Below are 21,781 nucleotides of genomic sequence, written 5' to 3' on the forward strand. Positions count from 1 at the left end.
CTTGATAGACACATACTATGTGATCTTCTTTGCAGTCAGACACGTGGGGTTTCCTTCCTTCATTCCTTGCTCTCTAATTTTTTTTGTATAATCAATGTATCCCGTAATTACGGAATATGTAGCTGTTTCTTCCGACAAATATCGCATTTTACCAACCTTTAAAACTTTTAATCTATCCGTCTTACTCCTCTAAATCAAATCCTTATGGGTTCTCTCTACACTTTGACCACACACTAGCATTTTCCTTTTTATCACTCAAACTGTACTAGGGACGAGGTTCAAACTTTAATGTCAATTCTGAATGCATTCATACAAAATAATTCTTTATTGTTTTGACTGAAAATGTACTCTCTCAAATATGAATGAAACATGTGAATGAAGGGACATATGCAAGATATTCCATTCCATTGAATCCATTCTCCATATTGACTCTTTTATTTATTGTTTTTCTCTTCCTCTATTTTCAATTCTAGTGTTTGGTGCAAGGAAGACACATCCCCCTTATATGCACATATACCCAATTTACTGTCTCATCTCCTATCTTATTGGGAAACATCAAAATACTGGTTTGGTAATATATATCTTTATTTTTTATACTCTTTGGAAGAGGAACTTTGGACCCTTTGGCAGAGAGTTTTCAGTTCTAGAACAAGGATTTCTAAGGTTTCTTTTCTTTTTTCCTTTTCACCTTCCAAATTATTGTGTTTCCCTGTTAATGTTCTTTTTTGTATTTATTATTGATGCTTGAAAAACATTTCCAAAGGTGGCAATGTTTTTAAATGGCTTTGATTTCTTTCTTCATTTATGCCATTAAGCGTTAAAAATTGTTGTGCTGTTGGAGTTTTAGGCTCATTCTGAGATATTAATGCTTGTTATATTGTTTTCTTGGTACTAGTGAGTTCTTTTTTTATCTTCTTCCAATCTGGGTCATACCCTTTGGTTTCTTTGAGTGTGAATAAACCCTTTGAGATACAATCATGTTATGTTCATTAATTAATTTCCTCTGACCTAATGCATGTGATTGGGAATTTAGATGGACAATGAATTTGAGGATAGACATGCAGTTTCAGATATGATACAAAGCAATCAGCAGAGGAAAAAACAGGTTTTATATCTTTAGTTATTCAATAAAACTTACACACTTTTGGTTCCTTATTTGGGTTAAGGTTAAGAAAATCATCCTTATTTTAATTATTTGAGATTTCTTGGGTGTGTCTGTGTCTCTAATTCACTGCCATGGAAATATTTAAGGGCTGACACTCCTAAAACTCTCAAGTCATGTAACTGTTTGATTTGGTTGTGTAATGTTTATAGCACATTCTTGATTAAATGTTGATTTTTGTAATATTCTTTTGAATGTTATTTCAGTCGTTTATTCAGAAAGTTTTGACCATGAAAGAGAGAAATGGAAAGACAATGTCAACTCGAAGAGGTTCGGTTGATTCATCTGGTGAGTTCCATGGAAATTCATTCTGGTTCAACTAAATTGAGACAGACAATGTTCTGGCTATGTATCTAAAGATGTGAGAAAGCTACAATGATATTTTTCCCATTATGGGTAACTAGTAAACACATTGATTTATCTTTTATTTGTTTTCTTTGGAGATACCTTTCAACACTTCAACTTGCCTTCCTCAAAAAGTGGAATCACTACTATTCTATTGAAGAGAACATTTATTAAAATCACTACTTTTCTGTTGGAAGACAATGTTTATTGACTTATTCCTTATGTCTTTGTTTCCCTTTGAATGGAACCTTTTTCTATTCTATCTTATAAGCATGATATTTTGTAAAAATTCTATCGGAAGCGTAATGGTTAGATGAGCTGGCCTAACAGATAACAGAAAGTTCAAATGTGCTGAGTGGAACATCCAAGGCTATTTGATGTAATATATAAGAATATATTCATGCTTGGTCTTTACCTAGTGTAATAGATGGATCAAGTAGCATTTTCTTTTTCTCTGTTAATTATCCACAAATCTCTTTTAATCTTGACACACAAAATTCCTTCTTACTGATAGAAGATAACAGGTGGGAATGAAGAAAAGCATATACCTTTTGTGCTTGGTAATATAATATCCCTACACATTACTAGTTGTAAGAAGATTTTTATCATTTTGGTTTTGTATTTTTGGAAAATTGACATATAAAACTATACAATTGGCGGTGGAGCATCTAATGATATGATCCAAATATCAGAATATTTTTAAGTTTAGACTTTAACCTGGCGTGCAAGAATGAATTATATATCTCTTCTTATCATTTCCTCATCTTCATTATACACAATATGCCCTTTAACTTTAACTGTACATAAGTTCCCTTATCACTTCCTCATCACATATTTGAGCTACACTTTCACTCTAAAACAAAGTTTCTCTTGGCCTTATCTTTTTGACCAATCTCTCATTTACCTTGTTTTTTTTGGGTAAAAAATCATAATAGCTTGAGTTTACTTGCAGAAGAACTTTCTCATACATCTATTTCGTATCGAGGCTCAGAACCAACTATGTCTTCTGGTGAAACAATTCAGAATTTCAGGTATTTATAAGATTTTGTTTTTTGGTTGTTTATAACCTTCTGTTGTTACAATATTTATGATCAGTCATTTGATTATTTTTACTCTTCAAGAGTATTCACAGCAACATGGAATTTAGGAGGTCAATGCCCCAGTGGGAACCTTGATCTGAGTGAATTTCTCCAGATCCGAAATGAACATGATATATTTGTTCTGGGGTATGCTCTCTTTCTCTCCATCTATCTCTCTAATACTTCATATGTTAATTATATTAATCCATGAAACAGTTTTAATCCAGAATATGCCCTTTCTTTTAAGGGACTTCACTAACTATCATTCGTTACCTACTTAAGTTAACTAACAACAATCCATCAATATTTTATCATATTCTAAGTTTAAAACTGAGCTGTATGACTTTTGATCTCGGAACAAACTCACTGCAATAGTGCAATATATGCATGCACTGATGCTCCCTTTGCTCGTAGTACATGTGTTGTTATCTTCTTGAACCTTAAAAAATATTTGGGTAACAAGCCATGCCTTGCTAGCTACGAAACACTAAAATTGGTGATTTCTGCTTTGATTTATTCTAATTGTAATGTGTCTTTATTCATCATTTTAGCTTTCAGGAGATTGTCCCTTTAAATGCGGGAAACGTGCTAGTATTAGAGGATAATGAACCTGCTGCAAAATGGCTTTCTCTTATCAATCAATCACTCAACGGTCCTCCTTCAGAATTGGCCTCTAGAGGACTAAAACCTACTGCATCATTTGGAGGGTCATTGTCATTCCAAAAGCCTTCATATAAGAAGATTAAGAAAACTTTCAAGAAAATAAATGGAAAAAGGTTAAAAAATTGTAACTGTTCTCTTGAAATGGAAAGAAAGGCTGCTAAGGATTTCTGTTTTCGATGCCAAGAATCAAATTTAAAGCCAGATGATTCTTCCACTGAAGACGAGGATGACAGTTTTCCAATTTCTGTTGATTTAGCTAAGAATGAGATGAAATATAGCCTTGTTGCATGTAAGCAAATGGTTGGAATGTTTGTATGTGTTTGGATGAGGAAGGAACTTGTTCAGCATGTAGGCCATTTGAGAATATGTTGCACTAGTCGTGGGATCATGGGTTGCCTCGGAAACAAGGTAGTCTAAAATTTAATTTGTGGAAAAGGATCATTACTTTTCAATGCAAATGTGTACAAAGTATCAATAAAAGACAATATTTTTTTAGTCTAACATCACTATATCTGTACTGTGGCTGCAGGGGTGTATATCTGTGAGCATGTCATTTTATACGACAAGTTTTTGTTTTATCTGTAGTCATTTGGCCTCTGGCGAGAAAGAGGGAGACGAGCTTCGCAGAAATCTTGATGTCATAGAAATACTAAAGAACACTCAGTTTCCACGGATTTGCAAGACTAGTAGGATACCTGACAAAATTTTAGATCATGAGTGAGCATCACTTGAAACTATATATAAGGAGTTATACTGCAAAGATTTTTCAATTGCTTATAACTTTCAATAAATTTGAATATCCTTGCTCCCAAAATTTCTGATTAGATGGGGAAAATTTGTCTCCAGTCAGATCATATGGTTTGGGGACTTGAATTACAGAATTTCTTTGAGCTATGATGATGCAAAAAGGCTTGTAGAAAAGGAGAACTGGCCTGCACTTTTTGCTAAGGATCAGGTAGTTTCCCTTGCCTGTAAATTTAATGCCATGCTTTGTGATTTGTAAATTACGCCCATACCCTTTTTCGATTTGGTCCCCAAGAGATATTATACTTTGGAAAATACTAAATAGCATAACTTTAATATGCGGAAGTTTTCGCTAGAATGCTTAGGCATTGTTTCTATTTGACCTTTAGATGGATAAGTGAAATTGATCCTTACTACTATGACTTATCAAAATCCTATGTGTAGCATTACTCTCATATAATTCCTTCCTAGTTCTGGTGCTTATGTTTCATAATTTTCAGTTACACCAACAACAAAAAACTGAAACTTGAAAGGGAAGATATTGATTTTGATATACTTTGTTCATAATCTTCTGAAAATTCAGCTAGAGTTCCACCTTACATGTATCTGTAATTTTGTGGTGACATTTAGTTACCTTTCTAATTATACATCTATATATAATATTTCTTCTTTTCATAGCTCAAGATGGAAAGGGAAGCAGGTCGTGTATTTAAGGGGTGGAAAGAGGGGAAGATTTACTTTGCACCTACTTATAAATATCCCTTAAACTCAGATACTTACTATCTTGAAGGTGTAAAAGTTTCAAAGAACAAAAGGCGAACTCCAGCTTGGTATGTAATATTTGTCGGTTCGAGTTTAATACAAATCATATATTCTTTTAAATCTGAATGATGAAGGATTGCAGGTGTGATAGAATCTTGTGGCATGGAAGGGGAATTCAGCAACTTTCCTACATACGTAAAGAACTAAAGTTTTCTGACCACAGACCTGTTTGTGCAAATTTTTTAGTACAAGTTGAAGTTATGTTCAAGGGACAAAAGAAGAAAGTTTCAAGTTTAAACTTTGACATTGAAGATCTAGTACCCACAAGAAGTTCATTTTATTCATAATGTAACCACTGAGTTTATGATATATATCATGAAAAAACAGCATGCATGAATCTTGATAATATTACATGGTATTGCAAGAGGAATAGTTTGACCATTGCATTTTAGAGAGTAAGATTTGCTATGAAACCCAATATCTGATTTTTATGAAAAATAAGATATTTAATAATGAAATAATAATTTATAAAGTAAGACATATTCGAACTATTAACTTCTTTAGTCAACCTTTTCAGATACACTTCTTATCTGCTCCTTGGAAATGGTATACATGTGAGATTCTAATTTCAGCAGTTTATGGGCTAGTTGTTTTTATTTTTTTTATCAATGCAAATACATATAAACTCTTATGGGTCAAAACAATTGGAATGTATTAGATTTTAGGTGAGTTAAAATACATATAACTCTTGAGTGTTGTTGAGTTTGAGATTGTATGAGCTACAAGGAAAGAAAACTACTACCTCTGCCAAATTAATGAGCATTGCTTCTGTTATATGCTGAAGTCAGGCCCAACATTCGTATACTGGGCAAAGAGGCCCACATTATTAGGGTAACCCTAATAGTCAGAAAAACTCAGCAAAGATAGGAGCCTAGTTTCTACGCCCTTGCCTCGGCTCCCTTTGCATGGTAATGTCCATGATTCCCTCCACCATAGGAATCTTGGCTTGGGATGGGGATCACCTGTCCCAAAATGATGTCCCCAATTCTATCCCATACCATTTATATTTAAACATATGGATTAAATATTTTAATTTTATAAAATAAAATTAAAATAAAGTGTTATTTTTATTTGTTGGCAAAGAGTGATTGAATTGGGACACGGGGACATAAACTCTGATCCAGTTCCTTTGCTTGGGGGTGTTATTATATCTAAACATTGATTGTGTTAAACTTATGTAACTTTAATTCATTAATACATCATTTAAATGTGATTGGGGTAATTAATTACAAGAGTATAATATATATGCATCATTAATGTAAAGATTTATATAAGGGTAGAGCACAATGCGGAAACACAGGATTGAATCAATTGAGAACAAAAGAGAAGTAAGCAAAGGATAAAGAAAATAACACACAAAATTTAACGTGGAAAAACCCCTCAGTGTGAGAAGAAAAAACCACGGGCGATCAAAAGCAAAATTCCACTATGTAAAAAAGAAGAGTACAAGAAATCCTCTTATAATGATGAGGACAAATGACAATATTTTTTCTCACAAATACTCTCTCAAATGGAACAAGAATTCTCACCAAGAATGCACTCACAATATATGTGTAAATGAAAGAAATGTTGTGTGTTGTGAAGATGATTTTGAAGCTCTCTATATGTGTCCTTTTATAGGCAAGCAAAGTCTTGGTATCTTGGATATGAAGTATTGGATGCTTGGAAACAAAGCCATAAAAGTGACATAAAATGCCCTTAAAAGAGAGCCATAAAATAGTCATAAAATTCTTTTAAGGCATAGTAACGAGAGGCACCTAACACAATCAATAGAGCATTCACAATTCATTTGAATTATTTTTTTTATGAAGAATCAATGATAATAAATACGAATGACAGATGATACCGTATATAAAACTCATACATTGTTAAGGATAACATCTTTTTTCTCTAATTCTAAATCATAAAACAAATTCTCCATGATATGAGTAGTGACACTTTATATATGTGAGTATAATGTTGTCTGAATCTGAGTTTCCAGCAATATTGTAGGATATGATTAATAGCAAAAGTTATACTTCACTTCATAAAAAATCAGCTCATATATACTCTATAAAAGTGTGAGTAAGAATCCATCCTAGATGTTGCTACCATAAACAATTTTTTACTCACTAATATCCATTAATCACAAAATACTTGATAATAAAAATCAATTTTTCTGTAGTATAGCTGGGGAGATCCCTTTTGGGACCACAGGACTTAATTGCATCATAATCTACAAGCTATACCCTAAACCACTGGACTTATCATGCACATGAGTTTGCTTACCCTAAACTCAGTTTACTTAGTCTATGTTTTTGGACCGTCAATGACAACTAAATAACATAAGAGTGTAAAATATTAGCATTGACAGTATAAAGATTTATACACAGTCAATGTATCATCTACCATTCATTTGCAATACTTTTATTTAAAAGTCAATGATGACTAAAAATCAATGGTAGATAATGGAGTGACAGTATAAAAAACATTTAAACTGTCGGTTGTATATATCTTTTTCCCATGACAGAAAATACATTTGGGATATAAATGATGTGTTAAAATATGTCATGTATAGAACTGGTATCTCACATTCTACATGTTCATGAATATAAAAATGATGGCCACTACCTATTTTCTTTTATGTTGGAATCACAAAGAAGCTTCATATATTTAACATTGCACATTTCCTAAGCGTCAACCCCTATTATATTGCATGGTCACTAGCTTGGGAAACATCATCTGAATTAGACATAGTAACTTAGGTTAATAAGATTTTATATATAGTCAACCAATTAGCTGTAATCTTCTACGGTCAAGTCAACCTTGTTATTTGCAACTTCTAGAATAATATTTTCTAGTGTTAAAGCCTTATAATACAACTATTTGTGAATATAAAAGATATAGTTTTTAAGAGATCGATGTATGTTTATGTTAGAATATTTTACAGTCAACAAATGAAACCTAGCAATTTAAATTGTCTGGAATACCACATTCAAAAATTGATGTAATAATCAAATTAGCACTATGCACTATATCCCATTTGCAACTCCCCCAACTATTAGCATGCTTGGACAAATAATATGATTGAGTGAAAATAGTATTATCTCTCATCTATTACTAATTATAAGTCATTTTTAGGTGATTTATATGTGCTAAAAAAATAAGTAAAAATAAATATATTTTCAAATTTATAAAAAAATATGTAAACATTGGGAGAGTTAAATGATTATTGGAATATAAAGATAATAATAATCATAGAGGGTAACTTTTAGGGGTATATTTTGTATGAATTATTTAATATAACCTAAATATTATAAAATAATTTATATTTAGAGATAAAAATTCTTCTACAAAATATTAGGATGAGTAGAAGTCTTTATTGTTACATCTACTTACCCTCTATGATTTTAGGCACCACACCACATTATTTCCAATGTCAAAACCATACATTGTAAATAAAAACATAAATTAACTGTCAAAATAAAATATAAAAAAATATATTCCTACCTTAGACTTTATGGTCAATGTATTCTAGTGGTGTCAACCTTGCAATTTGCATATTTTTGAATAATAACTTTCCATTGTCATGAATAACTTTTACAGGATGATACCTTTCTCTTGGTCAAGAAACATATTAATTTATTAACAAAAGTTAACTACATACCTTTAACAAGTTTATTAATTTTATATAAAATAAGCACTATTCTCTTAAAAAGGAATAATATATATATATATATATATATATATATATACTAATTTATAATTTAATAAATCATATGATATCAAATAAATAGGTTAGTATGTTGGACGTAGTAGCTGTTTTCACATGTCTTAAGTGATATAGGAAAGAATGAAAAGAATATAATGTATTTCTTGTGAATATAATGCATACATATTTAAATTCTTGGATAAGTAAACAATAGTATGGAGAGATACCTTGATTAAACCACAAAGTCACGCCAACAAGTATTTAAACTACTTGTACTTAAACACATTCAACACATTTTTGTGTGTACATAGATATAGACTACACTTTTACTATTCTGTACATATAAACTAATTGTATATCTTTATGCGGAAATAGACTCAAATATTGCATGTGACAGTGTCCTTCGAAAGACAAAATTAATTTCCCAACTATGTGATACATCAGAGAGGGGGGAACAAAAGAAAGAAAAGGTGGTCGATAACTTTATTAGTTGTACCAATAGCAAGTGTTTCACAAAAACATAATTCCTTAATTATCTCAAGTGCTCCAATACATATATAATTGGAATCAATGACTATAATAAATTCATGGGGTAATAGATATGAGTCATCGAGACTCTATCCTGAAGGAATAAAATATTGTTTGAAGTATTTAAGTAGACACACTCAAAAATTGTATGGGCTCATAAGGTTTCATGTCAAGACTAAGTTTATATTGTATATTGTCTTTCTACTATATATATTGATGGAAAATTATTAAGTATGATATGTATGATGCTAACGAGAAAACTAAGTCTATAGAATTTTTTAAATGGTAATGCATCCTTAATACATGTATTCATGAAGATACAATACATAAACTCAAAAATAGAAAGTAAGAGATACCTATAAGCTAAAATACAATATTTAAATAGTAGAATGTTTACCTGTACTACTATATAAATAACCTTACAAATAATGTATTAGTCTAATGATATAAGGTCTCGCTAGATTACTAAGATGATCAAAATGTTAATAGTTTGATTCTTGTGATCGATAGTTAGTAGAGATAGTTACGTACATCAAAAAAGATTAATTTCTTACCCAATTGATGAGAAAATACAATTGGTAATACAAGAAAAATAAAATAGTATATGAATATAAATGTATAGCAGAAAACTCAGCTTAATATCACTTGTTTCAAGCCCAATAATTCCATGCACGTTCCTATCGTATAGGATGCATTAATTCTCGCCTTTTCTGCATGCTGGAACCGACACCCCACACAACTTGTTCTTACTATTCATTAATAATTCTTCTTCTCTCCCATTTAGATATGCTTCCTCTTAAGTCTTAACTTCTCTATGCCTATAAATGTCTCATTCTTCCAACACCAAAACACAACATATACACCCCAAGCATCACATTCAAAACCTCAACCTTCATATTCAATACACTACTACAATGTTAACACCTTCATTGTCCTTCTTTCTTCTCTTCCTCTTTGTACCATTACTCCTAGGTCAACCTCCAACCCCTCCTCCTTCTCCCTCTTCAGTATGCAAATCCACACTCTATCCAAAACTATGTCGTTCCATTATCTCATCCATTGGTTCCTCCCCTTCTGATCCATACCACTTAGGCAAATTCTCCATCAAACAAAGCCTCAAACAAGCCAAGAAACTAGCCAAAGTGTTTCAAGATTTCCTCAAAAAGAAGCATAACTCTTCTTCTCTTAACCATGCAGAGGTTGCAGCACTTGATGATTGCAGTGAGCTCAACCACCTCAACGTGGATTACTTAGAATCAGTGTCAGAAGCGCTTAAATCTGCTGATTATAATTCTTCATCAAGCGAGGAGTTGGTGGAAACTATTGAAACATATCTCAGTGCTGTGGCCACTAACCATTACACTTGCTATGATGGGTTGGTGGTGACCAAGAGTGAAATTGCAAATGCACTTGCTGTGCCTCTCTCCAATGTTACACAACTATATAGTGTGTCGCTTGGATTGGTTACACAGTCTCTGAACAAAAACCTCAAAAAACATAAGACCCGTAAACATGGCCTTCCCACCAAGGATTTCAAGGTCAGGCAGCCACTTGAAAAGCTCATTAAGGTAACCAAATTCTTCTTCCTTTTTACTTTTTAATATTCTATTTTCTATCATTTCTAAGTACTATGAGATGTCCAAGTGTGTATATATATATATATATATCTTTGGAATATGCATATGGCTCTTCATTGATTCTATTATAGGAGTAACTGATTATTGAAATGATATATTTTTGTTGGTAATCCAAAGTTCAAACAATAAGCTTTCTTATAAATTGGGTAACCAAAATCTTATATAATGATTAATGACAAAAAGTACGGACACATATATATATTTTTCAAAATTTTCTAATCTGTATGTGCTCATGAGTCTCATGACAGTCAAGTAAATTTTTGACAACATAAACAATTTGGTCAAATAAATTATCATTAAAGTTGCTTCTACCTGACCTAGTTGGTGATGCCAAACTTAAAGTCATCTAATTTAAGCTTCCAAGAAATTTAACAAGAATAAGGCAAGTCAACCACATCCCTGGACGGAAAATCATGGGATGGGTGCAGGTCAACCTGGTTCTTTTTTTAACCTTGTACTAATCTGACAACTTGATGATCAGTCACGTGGGGTTATGTTTGTTATGTCATTAGCCACAGACCATGCACATGCCATTATATTATATTAATATTATATCATAACTAGAGTTAAATGGTATTAATGAGTACAAATATCCTCCTTGTAAATAATTGTTTTTACATATTCTTAATAATAAAAATGTGATTTCATGGTAAACAAATGGATAAAAGTATTATTACATATTATTTTTTTGTGTTATTATGTAGTTAAGATCTTATCCATGGAGACAGATAAGAATGGGTAGTAGTACTTTCCCTTTCCCAAGTCCACCATATTTGCCGATACCCATACGGGTAATGAGTATTTAATTTTAATTATATATTTATATACTTTGTAATAATTAACATGTAAAATAATTTTTTTATGAATAATATGATAAATTTTATAATCATAATCAAATAGGTGTAATTTATTATAAAATAATAATAAAATATATGATATATAATCTCAAAATAATAGTAAATATATAAAAAATTAATTAAAAACTAAATATATAACTTTGCGGGTATCACAAAACCCGCTCCCGCATGTAATAAAATATATGATATACAATCTCACAAAAGCTATTATTGTGGATATCCGTTATGGTTATTTCTACTGGTCTCACAGTCATTTTTGTCATCCCTAAAATAGAAGTAAACAAAAAACATAGAGAATTTTTTTTGATAAAGATCATTTTATCCTTTAGATGTGATATGATAATATTTTTTTACCATCTATACTATTAATTTATACTATTAATAAAAGGAAAACACAAAATAACCAACCATCATGGTATAATTTGTGTTTTCTTATTTTGCCCTAAATATCTTTTTATTTCTACCAAAAACCATATAATATTATTTTCTTATTTTATCCTTATTATCTTCTTATTTTAAAAGTGCATTTAAAAAATTGAATATTAGACCAATTGAGTAAATTCAACCGTAAATTGAACGCAAAAAATTATATTTGAATTTATAAAATACAAACTATACATTATAAACGATAGGAAAGTGAGTTGACAGATACGAGAGTGCATGTCAACACGCTAGTCAAATATAAAGATAATATCAATAACTCAGAGAGAATTTTTTTCCAGCTTTCCAGTCTTAACTACGCTACATCTTCTTCATGTTAATTCATATTTAACAATCTTAATTTGCACGAAGTTATACATGAGCAAAAACTTAAATATATCCTTTGGCATGTTCGTCACACCCCATATTCGTAAGAAGTTTCATAAATGACAGTTTTTTATACCATATTCTTGCATTTTAGATTAACAAAATATGTACCATTTCTCGTCTTCAAATTCTACCAAGCCTGTTGAGAAACAATATATATCACTTCCATGCTTAATCGGTTAGCTTAATAATGATGCCTTTTGAAAACAAATGATTCTCAGATGCGCTCAATAATTTTCTTTCACGAAAATTTAGGAAAAAAGAAACCGCTCATGTTAACTGCAATAATTTTTGCAGTTATGTTTATTAGATTGCAGATTATTATGACTAACGTAGTCATAATTGTTGTAGTTGCAATATGACTGTAGAAGCAAACAAAATTTGAACAACTTAATGAACTTGGATTTAAACTCCTGAATACATAACATCCTATAAATTAACATGTTAAAGGAAAATTGTTTATATGAATGTAACTTAAATATTTAATCAAATCACCTTTTGGAGGAAAAAAAATGTAGCTTTTACGGGTGAAATAAAATATGATAATCTATGCCTAATTTTTGTCTTGAAGTCACTTAATCTTAGTAAATAATGGTTATATATTGTAAATCCAAAATGGTTTATTGAAAGGCGAAAATTGAAGCATTACTTTGGTGCAGACTGTTCGCAAAGAGTTTCATTGCAAAAAATCATCGAATTGTACTAGAAGTGAAAGGATTCTGAAACAAAGTGAAAGCAAAGGAATATTGCTGAATGAATTTGTTGTTGTGAGCCTTGATGGAACACACAACTTCACTTCCATTGAAGATGCTGTTTCTGCTGCACCTAATGACACAAAACCAGAAGATGGTTATTTCCTTATATATGTCACAGAAGGATACTATAATGAATATGTCATTGTTCCCAAACACAAGAAGAATATCTTGCTTATAGGAGATGGTATCAACAACACTGTCATCACAGGGAATCATAGTGTTATAGATGGCTGGACAACTTTCAATTCTTCAACCTTTGGTCAGTGTACTATTCCTCTTTTTTGCTTGAAAATTCAATTAATGCATTACTCTCTTATAAGAATAACCTTAACAATGTTCTTGCTTCAATAACAATGCATGGATGGAAATGCTCTAAGATCATATCCCTAAAGTTTGTAACGAAGGAAGTCTCCTTTAATTAATTTAGCCGATCACACCCAGTGAGATAAAGAATTGGTCGTTGTCGTTGAGCTGTTCTTTGCTAAATCTAATTCCATATTTCCTTGCATGTTTAATGCAGCTGTTTCTGGAGAAAATTTCATTGCTGTGGATGTAACATTCAGAAACACAGCAGGCCCTACAAAGCACCAAGCAGTAGCTGTGAGGAACAATGCAGACCTATCTGTCTTCTACCGTTGTAGTTTTGAAGGATACCAAGACACTCTCTATGTTCACTCTCTCAGGCAATTCTATAGAGAATGTGATATCTATGGCACTGTGGATTTCATTTTTGGCAATGCTGCTGTAGTTTTCCAAAAGTGTAACATCTATGCCAGAAAATCATTGCCAAACCAGAAGAATGCTATCACAGCACAAGGGCGAAATGATCCAAACCAAGTAACTGGAATTTCCATACAAAATTGTAAAATTGATGCTGCACCAGATTTGGCAGCAGAGATAAATTCCACAGAAAACTACTTAGGTAGGCCATGGAAACAGTATTCAAGGACTGTATACTTGCAATCATACATTGGAGATCTGATTCATCCTTTGGGTTGGTTAGAGTGGAATGGCACAGTTGGATTAGACACACTTTTTTATGGTGAGTTCAAAAACCATGGACCAGGTTCTAATACCCACAAAAGGGTACAATGGCATGGTTACAATCTGTTGAATGCTACACAAGCTTGGAACTTTACTGTCCTTAATTTTACCTTGGGGAATACATGGCTACCCAACACAGATATACCCTATGCTGAAGGTCTACATTAGATAACTGAGTTTATATTGAAGTAATAAATTTGATTCATTGTGTTAGATGTGATAGTTTAACTATATCATTTTTTGGGTTTTGGATAATTAAACTTTCAGAAGGGTTGAGGGTATGAGTGTTAAGATGAAATTCAAAACTTTGTATCAGAATAAATAAGTTATCCTTGTTGATTATTTAGAACATCCTTTCAAATACCAATGGCATTGGAATAATTTCATCCTTGTATTGGTTGTTATGTTTGCTAAACATGGGAAAAATAAAAGTGATTTTTTTGTTCAATTGAATAGTTACAAAGTTGAAGGTTAAAAAGTTTAAGGCCTTCTGTTTTGTTTCATTTCACTTCCTTATCAAGCTTGAACTAAAAAAAACTTGGTCTAAACATACTGCAAAAAAAATCTGAAAGATTTGTGCTATTTGAGTATCATATCAGAACATTTAAATAATATTCTGGTCATATGAGTTTTATTTCAGAATAACATATAGTATACTAATGAATTACACTCATTGTGACATGATATCTAAGATAGGTATCATATTATGTATGTTGAAAAATAATCTGGTACTGAAAATGCCTCTAGAGAGTCTCAAAAGAAGCCTCAAATTAAATTAATCAATATGCAATGCCAAGATAAATCAATAGGAAGTTGGACATAAATAACAAAATTACAAACAAATATCATAAAGCATCATAAATTGTGTATGCATCAAAAGTTATCACAGAGATAATTTATAGGAGGCACCCGAAGCCGGAATCCATTTGTCTCCTGAAAGAAAGGCCTTGACAGTAAACTTGTTAACTTGATTACTATTAAGGGTGGTTTTCAAACCCTTCCACTTCACCCTATTCTTTGTTGAAGCACCTAGTCCATCATTCTGATACTCTGCATAAAATATGGTATCTGGTGCTGAATTCCCTACCCATGGTAACCAACCCTTTGGGTTAATGAAGCTTGCAATATGAGACTGAATAAACACTGTGGTTGAGTAAGTCTTCCAAGGCCTTCCAAGGAAAGTTTGGACAGAATTTAAGTTCCCAAAGGGTGAAATGGTGCAATTCTGAATTGAGATTCCTGTGTTCATGTTAGGGTCACTTTTGCCTTGTGCTGTGATTGTGTTCTGTTGGCCTTTCATAGGAGCCTTAGGCAGAATGTTGGAGTTTTGTATTACAACTGCAGAGTTTCCAAAAATGAAATCAACTGTTCCATAAATGTTGCATTCTCTGTAGAATTGGCGATTGGAGTGGGCATAGAGAGTGTCTTGAAATGCATCAAATTGACACCTATAGTAAACTGATTGATCAGAACCTGTCATTACTGCCACTGCTTGATGCTTTTGTGGACCTGCTGTGTTGCGAAATCCCATGTCCCTAGCAATGAAATTCTTCCCAAATGCAGCTGAATTGCACCACAACGAGAGACATAAAATATTATCCATTCATCCAAACATATATTATATTTTCACATCAAAATCATTATATCTAAACTTTACCAGTTTGATAAAATGAAAGTGGAGAGTGCATTAGAATGTGTATTTTGTCTTTGATCATACCCCACATATATATAACTTTGAGGCTAATCATAGTTAGGATTATGGATAAATAAAGTCCACTGCTCCCGGTTGTTCAATCATTTGATAACCAAAGTTATTCTTTGATAAATGATCACTATTAGTCAGACTCAATAGAATTTCAATCCTTTTTCTGTCGTTAAAGTTGAGAACTGAACCAAAAGTTCTCTTTCTTTATCCTCAATCGAATCGATGTTTGAGACCCAGGATTCTATTTTAACATTAATCCAATCACCATTCAAGTTTTTTATTTTTCTTATATCAAGTAATAGATCGCTTTATGACAGTCCAAAATTTGAACCCCTAATTTACTATCTAAGATAATACTGATGTAAAAGTTACATAGATCTTTTGATGTGCAAATTTGATTATTGAAATCAAAATTGTGTTTTTAAATGTAAATAACATTTAATGAAAAGTGTGACATACCAAATGTTGCAGATGAAAATGTTGGGGTACCATCCACAAAGTTAAGACTGCCAGATACAATTGAAGCACTCATACCATCACCAATGATCATTACATTCCATTTGTTCTTCTCCACCCTAACATTTTCATAGTAAATCCCTTTCTTCACATATATCACAGTCCTCTTCTTATTTTTATCTTTGACAGCTTTAAGTGCATCAGAAATTTTTCTATATTTTCCACTGCCATCTTTGGCCACAACAATATCAGCTTTCTTTTTCAAATCAACTGTTTGAAGTAGCTTCCTGTCTTTGGAATGAAGCCACTTTGGTTCTTCATTTTGATAAGGTAAACTCAATAAGCGCCTCAAGTTTACTGTGTTTGCAGCATTGTTAATCCATGTTATGATTGAAAGACTGTTACTAGTGAACTCTGTAGAGTTTTGGAGGTAGCTCTCAACAGTGTTCTTCAATGTTTGTTTTGTTTCCTCCAATCCATCAATGCATGTCTGCTGGTAAGTACCTGTTTCAGCACAAAAAACAGACATTGTTCTTAAAAAATGCTTCTTTTATGTTCGATTTTCGTTGGAGTTGTCCTAGGACAACTTATGAGAGCAATCACCTATTCTTTTAAGGTCTGTTTGTGAATTGAGTTTTTGAAGCGATGGAAAATGAAGGCTTAAGAGTCATGAAATATACTTATGAGATGTTGAAACATTCTCTTTCCCTTCTCTCATCTCCAAAACCAAACTCTTAAAGCAGCCCTTATTGAAAAGAGAGAGCAAGAAGGGAAATGTTATTTAAACATAGCTCTTAAACAGGATGAAATATTAAGGAAAGTTGATAGATATAAAACCATTTATAACCACTCACCTATTGTTTCAGCTTTTGGAATCACTGGTTTATGAAATTTTATCATAGCTTTTATATCAAGTAATTTAGAGTTTCATCTTTACTGTCATTATTCTTAAAATAGTTAAAAAATTTAATGTTCAGTTAGTCAAATAATATATAACTCTTAAGGAATTATATATAAAACCATTTTTAGCAGAAGATATATAGATGACTAAGTCTCATAGAGGAGGACATGTTATATAAAAATATTAAGCCTTAATGCAAATGCTCACTTTATCTTTTTTTTCCTATACTCTTTTTATATCTACTTCATAACTATTGATCATTTATTATTGGGCACCTATTATTGTTTGCATAGACAAGTCTTTCTTTATCAACAACTATAAAATATAGAGGTAAGAAAAAAGGGACTGGGTAAAATGCAACGTGAGAATCTCATCTTTTTATAAAAGTTTCAGGGGTGCCAAAAAAATAAGTTGCTGCATGAAGCATGTAAGTTTGAAAAGTACAAAAAGAAAAAGCTTAATGCTTATAATTATAAATAACAATACCTGCAGCACTCAACCAAGTTGTAAGATCATCAAAAACATCAAACAAGGAAGAGTTTCCCTCAGAAGACAAAGAACTATTAAGATGATCAACAGCAAGACCCAAAAGATCCTTGCAATTATTCAAAGCTTCCTTGGTCCTATTATCACTATTTAACCCCTCAAAATAACCCTGATCAGAGAATTTCTGAACAGCATTGGAAACCTCAACCAAAGCCACTTGGATTGATAACTTGAACAAATCCTCAGGTGTAAGATGATCTGACTGCACCAAAGGACCAAAGCTTCTATAACATGCATCCTTGTATAAAGTCACATCACAAACAGCTTTCACAGCGTTGGATATAGGTTCACCATTATTGCCATTACCATTTGAATTATCATGAGCATTTTTGTGAGCAACAGTTCCAAACACAGCAGCACATACAACAGCAACAAGGACTATTGTAGACAATGCTATGATAGTGATTCTTTTTCGAGTTCTTTGGCGAACTTGGAGCATAGCATGCTCAGATTCATCTACTTTACCATAGAATTGTGAGGAAGACATGGTTTAAGGTTTTGCTAGCTTGTGTTGTAATGAAACTTGTTATGCTTGGTGACACTAACATGTTTGTCAAAGTATATATATATATATAGATATATATAAGTATAGATTACTGTAGATGAAAGGAAGAGTGGAAATTTGGTATAGCGTAACGCGGTGTTACGTGCGAGGCACCAAAACATTTGTTGCATGTTGAATAATATTGTAGTGGCTAACATGTTAGACATGTATGTATTTTTTATTTGTAATTGGTTTACCAGTTTTCTTTTCTTAATTATAATGTTCAATCTTTTTCGTTATATATTATTTGAATTCTGAAGTTGATCTATCAGAAAGTATTAGTAGTAGTAATAATAATGCAAATAAGTCAACCAGAGAAGGAAGTAGAATTTGTGGTTATTATTATGTGTATGTGTACTAATAATAAAGGTTTGGGATTGGAATTTTATAAGTATGTAGTATTATGTGTCAGCATCTTATATGGAAAGTAAATGAGAGAAATAAACAGGATCTGTCATTTCTAAATTTCTTTTGCTAAAAGGGTTGTTTAAGGTTAAGGGAGCAAAAATAATTATACACCATTAGACCTTGGAAAGTTGCAAACATTATTAATTAACTGATATTTTTACCATTGATTTGTAAGTTAGATTATAAAAGGAAAGAAAGAGGAATGAAATTTTTTTGGAGTTATTCTACAAGTATATTTTATAATTTTAAATATTCATTTTCTTTTCTTTCCCTTTAAAACTAAACTCGAAAAAAGACTAATTACACTATGTGTTTTTCATTAGAGTTTTCTATTACCAACGGTATAATTTTAAATAATTCCTTTCGAGTTGTTTGACTACCTCCAAACAAATAATAAATTAGGAATTAAACCTCAAAATTTTAGACTTTTTTGTATTATTAAGGGTATTCTATCACTTTTTTGGGTAAGTAAATAATCTCCTTTAAGATATGTGACTGTCTTTCTCAATCAATATTGCTCATAAAAATCGAACTCTTAACATTTTAATCATCCTTACATATATAACAAGATGTACTAATACAATACAATGTGGTTTAGTAAAACCTTAGCTTGATAAAACTTAAATCACTAGAACTCCTTAAGGTTGAAATGATTAGATGGATTTCCTTAAATACAAATTTAGTCTAGAATCCTCCTTATTATCACTAGAGTGTATAGATTGGCATTCTGTGTCGACATACACATATTCTTATTTTTTCTGATAATATAAAGTGTATCATCTTCATCATGTTATATTATTTAAAAAAAAATAATTTAAATATAAGAAATGTAATATATAAACTCAATAGAGAGTAAAGATTTAAGAAGATAATTTATGGTAATTAATATAATATACATAAAATTTATATAAGTTCTAATTTTGTGTCTCTAATAATCATTAGAGAGTTGTTGAATGTTTTTTGTGTTATTGTGTATTCTTCTCGTATAGAGAAATAGAGAAGATATAAATAATAGAATATGTAGAAGATTAATGATATATTAATATAAAATTGAAAACATTTGAATGAATATGTAGAAGTTTATATTAGTTATTGATAAGAGAAGTTACAAAATGCTAAGTTTAGAATATAAAAATTATATCATTGTGGTAGTTATTACTTGTTATATCTTTATTATAGTATAAAGTAAAGATACGAAATTAGAAATATGAAAGGGTAAAATTATGAAAACATAAATTATTTCATGGATAGTTATTTTATGTTTTCTTTTTATCTATAAGGGTGGATATAGATGTATTGTCCAAATTAACAATTGACTACATCAAAATTACTTTATTTATAGCTACCGCACAAATTCTTTTATTATAAAAAAATAATACGTATACATTTTGGTCACTAGTTAAATATTATTTTACTTTTTATTTTTTATATTAAAGCCAATATGCTTGATGTAAATAATGATATTTCTATGGAAGTTACAAATAAAACCATCTTAATTACGATCACATTGATTGCAATCAATATTTGAAAATTATGACAATTAAATATTATTTTTTAAAATAATAATATTTTTTTGTACTGCCGATAGTGTTTCTTCACGTTTTTGGTATATAATTAATCATTTTTAGGGTATGTGATTTTCCATTCCAACAAATGTTGCTCATAGAAATTGAAATCTGACATTTTGGTCATCCTAAAAATCTAGCGGAACCTTAATCATTAGACTAATATCTTATTGGTTAAAATAAAATGGGATGATATTTGATTAAATTATCAATAGCAATTGATTTTTTTATAATTTTATCTTTTACGAACTTCATTAATAAATCCACGTGGCACTTCCAATTGATTCTTCCTTGAAATACTTTCCTTCTATACCGGTATGGCAAATTATAATAAAGGGTAATATTTATGTAATGAGCGTTTAAATATTTATATATAGTTGGTGTATTATTTATCGTCATTTTGATTAATTTTTTTAAAGAGTTGATGAAACTAAAAATAAATGGTGATGATACAATGCCAGTATATAAAATTTATACAGTATTGATGTATACATCTTTTTCTCAATATAATATAGCAGTGTTATAAAATTCGGCTCGAACCGTCTGGTTCAACCATGAACCGGACATCTAATCGGTCCGAGTCTCTTATCTAACCGGTTTTGGATCAAATCGGGTTGACTGAGTTAGTTTAAGCCTAAAACTAGTGATTCGTGTGGTCGGATCGACCAAGTCAATCAAAAAATATTTTTTTTTTAAAAACAACCAAATCGATTTCGTTTTCAGTAAAAAAACAAAAAAATTTAACTTATTCATAGTTATGTTTGTCATTTGTTAGTTTACATTATAAAAAATATTCGTTGTATAATTAAATTTTAAACTTATTATACGTTTTTTGTGTAGTTAAAGTATAATTCATATGTTGTTTGATGTTGTCATCAACTTACTTGTGTCATTTTATAGTAGTAAAATCTTTTTTTGTTTAATTATGCGTGATAATATTTTTAAATTTTGAGTATATCATTATTAAATGTTGTTACATAATTTTATGAATTTTTTATATATTTTTAAGTAAACCGAGTTAACTGGTCCAACTGTTGACCCACTGATTAAACCAGTGATTCATTGACCCAATATCCTAACTGAGTTATTGAATGGTCCGAGTTTAATAAGACTATGATATAGGTGTTGATATTTGTGACACGTATATAATAATTAAATGAAATATAAATATATATTGATAATTTTTTATTTGAAATGTTACACGAACTAATTATATGTCAAATAAGCTTCTGAAGTGGAATCTTACATGATTTTTTACAACACTTTTTTTCCAGATAAAAATATGCTTTTTAAAAGTATGAATAAATCAATAAAAGATTAGAAATTAGGCTGATTTAAATTGTGAACATCTACATTTTAATCTCTACTCACAACATTTCTTATCAAAAACTTCATTAATAAAAATCTAAATCCTTCTCACTTATTCATTTATTTTCCTTTTAATGTGAATCCCACGGTACCTTGATCCCATGCTTGACTCTATTCTCTACCTCAATGGTGGTTGTAGAATATTTTTTACACA

At 30.9% G+C, this 21,781-nt stretch overlaps 3 protein-coding genes across 7 annotated transcripts; 2 read left to right on the plus strand and 1 right to left on the minus strand.

The window, feature by feature from the left end:
- On the plus strand, positions 217 to 5,166 carry LOC109352030 (type I inositol polyphosphate 5-phosphatase 10). Of its 5 annotated transcripts, none has more exons than XM_019593800.1 (10): positions 217 to 663; positions 1,034 to 1,105; positions 1,369 to 1,450; positions 2,460 to 2,538; positions 2,629 to 2,733; positions 3,138 to 3,657; positions 3,779 to 3,966; positions 4,096 to 4,204; positions 4,672 to 4,823; positions 4,898 to 5,166. In XM_019593800.1, the coding sequence occupies exons 2-10, from the start codon at positions 1,034 to 1,036 to the stop codon at positions 5,100 to 5,102; spliced, it is 1,512 nt and encodes a 503-aa protein (XP_019449345.1). In that variant the 5' UTR covers positions 217 to 663; the 3' UTR covers positions 5,103 to 5,166. The 5 variants fall into 5 exon arrangements, with proteins under 5 accessions (XP_019449345.1, XP_019449346.1, XP_019449347.1 ...); XM_019593801.1 differs by having other exon boundaries at positions 4,678 to 4,823; XM_019593802.1 differs by having other exon boundaries at positions 354 to 663; positions 1,065 to 1,105; positions 4,898 to 5,102.
- Positions 9,882 to 14,399, plus strand: LOC109352774 (probable pectinesterase/pectinesterase inhibitor 47). The gene is made up of 3 exons (XM_019594970.1): positions 9,882 to 10,602; positions 12,995 to 13,349; positions 13,611 to 14,399. The coding sequence occupies exons 1-3, from the start codon at positions 9,949 to 9,951 to the stop codon at positions 14,300 to 14,302; spliced, it is 1,701 nt and encodes a 566-aa protein (XP_019450515.1). The 5' UTR covers positions 9,882 to 9,948; the 3' UTR covers positions 14,303 to 14,399.
- On the minus strand, positions 14,738 to 18,268 carry LOC109352508 (probable pectinesterase/pectinesterase inhibitor 46). Its single transcript, XM_019594520.1, has 3 exons — positions 17,683 to 18,268; positions 16,299 to 16,799; positions 14,738 to 15,697 (listed from the first exon to the last, which is right to left on the minus strand). Exons 1-3 carry the CDS (start codon positions 18,227 to 18,229, stop codon positions 15,018 to 15,020), a joined length of 1,728 nt encoding a protein of 575 aa, XP_019450065.1. The 5' UTR covers positions 18,230 to 18,268; the 3' UTR covers positions 14,738 to 15,017.

The sequence above is a fragment of the Lupinus angustifolius genome, chromosome LG07 (assembly GCF_001865875.1).
Source record: "Lupinus angustifolius cultivar Tanjil chromosome LG07, LupAngTanjil_v1.0, whole genome shotgun sequence".
NCBI classification, from domain to species: domain Eukaryota; kingdom Viridiplantae; phylum Streptophyta; class Magnoliopsida; order Fabales; family Fabaceae; genus Lupinus; species Lupinus angustifolius.